Source organism: Mandrillus leucophaeus, unplaced genomic scaffold (assembly GCF_000951045.1).
Source record: "Mandrillus leucophaeus isolate KB7577 unplaced genomic scaffold, Mleu.le_1.0 Scaffold231, whole genome shotgun sequence".
NCBI classification, from domain to species: domain Eukaryota; kingdom Metazoa; phylum Chordata; class Mammalia; order Primates; family Cercopithecidae; genus Mandrillus; species Mandrillus leucophaeus.
In genome coordinates this window covers 2736927-2742926 of record NW_012102377.1, presented here as the reverse complement: position 1 = coordinate 2742926, position 6000 = coordinate 2736927, and the positions used below count along the sequence as shown (strand labels likewise).

The 6000-nt window shown below is 37.4% G+C and overlaps 1 protein-coding gene across 2 annotated transcripts in view; it reads left to right on the top strand.

The window, feature by feature from the left end:
* TBCCD1 (TBCC domain containing 1) overlaps positions 1-6000 on the top strand; it is a 28464-nt gene that overhangs the window by 9122 nt on the left and 13342 nt on the right. The window contains exon 2 of one of the 2 annotated variants that reach the window (XM_011981896.1): positions 1723-2101. The exons of the other annotated variant lie outside the window; for it this stretch is intronic. Coding sequence (XP_011837286.1) covers positions 1766-2101 — 336 coding nt within the window. The 5' untranslated portion in view covers positions 1723-1765. The remainder of the gene's footprint in view (positions 1-1722; positions 2102-6000) is intronic. 2 annotated transcript variants of the gene reach the window in all.

Below are 6000 nucleotides of genomic sequence, written 5' to 3'. Positions count from 1 at the left end.
AGAGAGAGAAGCACAGTTTTCTTAGAATCAAATGCAAAATATAATAATAACAATAAATTTTTTATCAGTCATATAATTCATTTTTTAAATGATTTTTTAGATTTTTTAAAAATGATGTTGCTAATGTTGAGGAGTGCACAGTGAAGTGGCTACCATAGTCAAAGGGTGGTACAATTTGATAAAATCATTTGGAAGCAACGAGAATATATTTCACAAGCTTTAGAAATGTCAATTACTCCATTTCACAAAAGTACATCTGAAAATTTTCTCAAGGAAATAATTTGCAATGCAGAAAATATGAAGAAAGATGGTTGTGATAGCATTATTTACACTGGTGACAACATTTGAACTTTAGTAATGAAATTTTTTAACATACACAAAAATAGAATCAATGAGCCCCCCATGTGCCCATCGCCCCACTTCAGTAATGATCAGTATTTTGCCTATGTTGTTTTTGTGAAAAATCTGAAACCTAATAAAGTGTCTAAAAATGGGAGAACAGTTGAACAAAATGGGATGCATTTGTTTAGAATACTGTAAAGCTTTTGAAATAGTACAGAATTGTATATGTAACATCACAACTGTGAAAATTCAAAAACTAACATCTAATTTATGTGTAGAAAAAAGACAAGAGGCCGGGCATGGTGGCTCACTCCTGTAATCCTAGTACTTTGGGAAACTGAGGTGAGGGATCACTTGAGGTCAGGAATTTGAGACCAGCCTGGCCAACACGGTGAAAACCCATCTCTACTAAAAGTACAAAAATTAGCCAGGCGTGGTGGTGGGCACCTGTAGTCCCAGCTACTGGGGAGGCTGAGGCAGGAGAATCGCTTGAATCTGGGAGGTGGAGGTTGCAGTGAGCTGAGATCATGCCACTGCACTCTAGCCTGAGCAACAGAGGGAAATGCCATCTCAAAAAAAAAAAAAAAAAAAAAAAAAAAAAAAAAAAAAAAAAAAAAAAAAAAAAAAAAAAAAAAAGAAAAGAAAAGAAAAAGAGAAGAAGGAAATACAATAAAATATTAATTAGTTGCCCTTTACTTGGGGGATTGTGGATGATTCCCTGTTTTTGTATTTTATAAGCCTTCCATAAAAATCATGTATCATTGTTACAACAAAATCTAAAAGTATCACACCTGAACTGAGCAGGGTAGAATATGCCAGAGTGGGTTCACTGTTACAGAGAATAAAGATGCTGTAACTCCTGATCTATTCTTGCAGTCTGTGTTTACATTAGCATTCTTGCCTGCTGCCTCACGTTAGCACTTCATATTGAGTTTATATGGTCAGCTAACTTGTCCAGATCTTTAACCAACTGTCTTCTGTGTAAATGATTTAACTTTGTGAAATATATTTCCCTGATTTTGACCAGTGTTCCCGCTCAGAGTAGAAGGTGGTTTCCTGTGATAGGATGACTTTTTTCCCCTCATTCCTTTTCTTCCTGGGATCTCACTCAGACTTCATGCATCTACACACACTTCCTGAAACAAGGAGTTCTAACAATTTGAGTAAGATAATTTTGTTTTATCACAAATTTTTTTTCTCAGATTATAATGTGATCTGGTTAAAAAAACTGTTCTGCTCTTGGTTGATGAACTAGAGCTGCCTTTTAAGCTGATGATGTAATACATGCAACACAGTTCAGAGAGAGAGTCACCTTCCAAGAAAAAAATGCATAAATGAGACTTGTTTCAAATCAGTTTATGAAGAAACTTTATTTCCTAGGTATGCAAAGAAGCCTTTTCACCCAGATGTCCTTGGAGATAATATGGATCAGTCCAGCGTTCTCCTCTGGGTGAAAGCAGAACCGTTTATAGTGGGTGCCTTGCAGGTCCCCCCTCCATCCAAGTTTAGTCTTCACTATCTCAGGAAGATATCCACCTATGTGCAAATTCGGGCCACAGAAGGAGCTTACCCGCGCCTCTACTGGTCAACATGGAGGCACATCGCTTGTGGGAAGCTGCAGTTGGCCAAGGACCTGGCGTGGCTTTACTTCGAAATATTTGATAGTCTTTCAGTGAAGACACCTGAGGAGCGCCTGGAATGGTCTGAGGTTCTGTCCAACTGCCTGTCTGAGGAGGAAGTTGAAAAGCAGAGAAATCAGGTATGGATTGATATGTGGTTATATTTAATTACTTTTGGAAAAAAACCATTCTTTTTTAAATAAAAAATTTTTGTGTGTGTGTATTATTATAATTTTTACATTTTTAAATAGAGACAGTCTCACTTTGTTGCCCAGGCTGGTCTTGAACTCCTGGCTTCAAGCAGTCTTCCTGCCTCAACCTCCCAAAATGTTGGGATTACAGGCATGAGCCACCATGTCTGGCCCAATAAACCATTCTTAATTTTTGTATTAGCTGTAAAATTTTAGGTTTTAGGCCAATGGCCATTGTAATCGCAAGATATTATTTGAGTTGTAGTAGTTCCAGTTTGGCAGCATTTCATGTATTCAGTGAATTAGTCCTTACTTACCAGACCTTACTCACCTACTCCCAAAGCAGTAATGTTACAGGAACTCTGTTATTGAAAAAGGGAAAGATTTTACTGACTTTAAAAAGATTTTGGGGTGAACGAGTGTTGTGAACAACTGATATGTTACAGTCAGAGCACCTGACTATTTTAAAATGAACATCTACTACATGATAGGATTCAAAGATGGTTAGAATAGCATCTCAGCCCTCATGGAGCTTATGGACTAGTAGAGGAAGCTGGAATTAAAAAAGAGATGCTATTTAATAGTGTGATATGTATGATAACAGAACATGCAAAGTACATAAATTGAATAAAGACTGATTTATTTTGGTGAATCAGGAAAGACTTCACAGAGAAAGTATGTTAATCAAGTAGGCTGATTATAGTAACAGACAGCCCAGTATTTCAGTGGCTTTCATTCAGGCAGCAATCCAACACAGGTGCTCCTGGCTGGACAAATCTCTGGGCTGCTGTCATCCAAGCAGTGACCAGGGTTCCATGTTTCTGTCATTTGGAGTCACTATTAATCAGCTTTGTTAAAAGCTACTTTCATTTGTTAAGAACAAACAAATGTGAAATTCCAGTGGCTTACAGGGGAAAAGATTTATTTCTTGCCCATTTTACATGTGGGTTTCATTTTTGCTATGGCGTTTGTCCAGGCTCTGTGTTTTCCCATTTAGGGACACGGGCTAAAGAAATAGCTTCTGTGTAGATCATTCTCGTTCTTGTAACAGAAAGGAGGAACAACAGAACGGAGGAAACTCATGATGGCTCTTTTTAAATTCTTATTTTATGTATACAGCTCAATAAGTTTGGGGATAAGTATATGCTGTGAAACCATCGTGACCATCAAGGACACAGACATACCCATCACCCCCCATAGTTTCCCCCTCCTCTTTTATTCTTGTTATTTTGTGTATGTTCCTGTTAAGAACACTTAATATAAGATCTACTGTCTTAGAGAATTTTAAGTATACAACATATAATTGTTATCTCTAGGCAGTATGCTGTAGAGTAGATCTTCAGGACTTAATTTTCTTGCATAATGGAAACTTTGTAGCCTTCGACCATCACCTCCCCATTTCCCCCTCCTCCTAGCCCTTGTCAGTCAACCTTCTCTCTGTTTTTATGAGTTTGACTATTTTAGATTCCACATATACGTGAGATTATATAGTTTTGTCTTTCTGTATCTGGCTTATTTTACTTAGCATAATGTCCTCCAGGTCCATCCATGTTGTTGAAAATGGCAGGATTTCTCTCTTTTATTTTTTCAGGAGACAGGATCTCACTCTGTTGCCCAAGCTGGAGTATAGGGATGTAATCATAGCTCACTATAGTCTGGAATTTCTGGGCACAAGCAGTCCTTCCACCTCAGGCTCCTGAGTAGTTAGGACTACAGGTGTGTGCCATCACACCAGGCAAATGTTTGTATTTTTTTCATAGATGTTGGGATCTCACTGTGTTGCCCAGGCTGGTCTTGAACTCCTGGCCTCAAGTGGTCGTCCCACCTCAGCCTCCCAAAGTGTTGGGATTACAGGCATAAGCCGCTGTACCCAACATGATTTCTTTCTTTTTTGAGGCCAAATGGTACTCCATTATATATGCATGCCAAGTTTTCTTTCTCTAGTCATCCATCTGTGGATATTTAGGCTGCTTCTATATCTTGGCCATTATCAATAATCTGCAGTGAACATGGGAGTGCAGGTATTTCCAGGATCCTGATTTCAGTTCCTTTGGATAAATACCCAGAAGTGGGATTGCTAGATCATATGGTAGTTCTATTTTTAATTTTTTGAGAAAAAAATTGCAGTTTTTTATAATGGCTATACCAGTTTACATTCTCACCAACAGGGTACCAGGATTCCCTTTTCTTCACATCCTTAGTAATACTTGTTAATCTTTTGTTAATAAGTGTGAGGTGATATCTCATTGTGGTTTTGCTTTATATTTCCCTAATGAGTAGTGATGTTGAGCACCTTTTCATATACCTGTTGGCCATTTGTATGTCTTCATTGGAGAAATGTCTATTCAGGTCCATAGTCCATTTTTTAATTATGTTATTTGGTTTTTCTTGCTATTGAGCTGTAGGGGTTCATTATATATTTTAGATATTAACTCCTTACCAGATACATGGTTTACCTTTTCTTCTGTTGATTGTTTCCTTAGTTGTGCAGAAGCTTTTTAGTTTGATATAATTCACTTTTTTTTGCATTGGTTGCCTGTGCTTTTGGTGTCATATCCAAAAAATCATTACCAAGACCAATGTCAAGGAGCTTTTTCCTTGTTTTTCTCTAGGAGTTGTACCATTTCACCTCTTACATTTAAGTCTTTCATCCATTTTGAGTTGATTATATATGGTACAAGCTATGGTCCCAATTTCATTCTTTTGCATGTGTAGATCCAGTTTTCTCGGCATCATTTATTGAAGAGACTATTCCCCATTTTGTATTCTTGACACCTATGTGGAAAATTAGTTGACTATATATGTGTGAGTTTGTTTCTGGACTTATGATGCCTCTTAAAACTTTTATTCAGATTTGACATAAACTAAGACTGCTTTCATTCCATTGGCTGAGGCATTATTCCCATGAAGATGGGAAGGTAAACCACCTTTCAGGAGATAAGGAAAATCCTATGGCCATGGGTAGGGCTGTATAAGCCTCTTAGAGAATTTGAAAGTAAACAATAGCAAATGATAATACAGTTTGCCACAGCCATGCCCATTGGGGCCTCTGAGTCCTTTTGCTTCCATTTCTTTTGGGAGTTTTATGATTAGGCTTGAAAGTGATAAAGATAAATTCATTCACATTCAGTTGCTGTAATTCATTTGTGCCATATCTAACTGCAAGGGAAGATGGGAAACGCCATCTAATTGCATGCCCAGGAAGAAGATAAAAAGTATTTAGTAAGCATCTAGCAGTCTCTGCCATATAGGGTAATATCTAAACAACGTTTTGGAAATTGAAAAGAAGTTTGTCAAGCAATGAAGAGGGAAAGGGCAGTACATTTATTCATTAATCAAATATTTATTATCTACTATGTACTCGGTATAGTAGTGGATGCTGTGCGTATAGAGATGAATAAAACCTTCAGGAAGTTCCAGATTTTTTTAGTGCTTTTTATTTACCAGATGCTTTGCTAGTTACTAGGGGTATAAATGTGGAGAAGGCAAGGATCCTGTAGTCTCCATGGAGAAACAATGATAATGTAACAAATAATTGTTTAAAATAGAAGTATATATAAAATCAGGAAATTATGCTTACGGAAAAAAAGCCAATCCCGAAAGGCTACATATTATATGATTCTATTTACCTCACATTCTTGAAATGACAAAATTATAGAGATGGAGAACAAGTAAGTGGTTGCTAAGGGCCTAAGGAAGGGGTGAGGGGGACAGAGAAGTGGGTATGGCTGTAGAAGGACAACATGAGAGATTCTTCTGTTGATGGAAATGTTCTTGTATCTTGACTGTATCGGTGTCAATATCCTGATTGTGATACTGTCCTATAGTTTGGCAAGACAGGTAAAGCG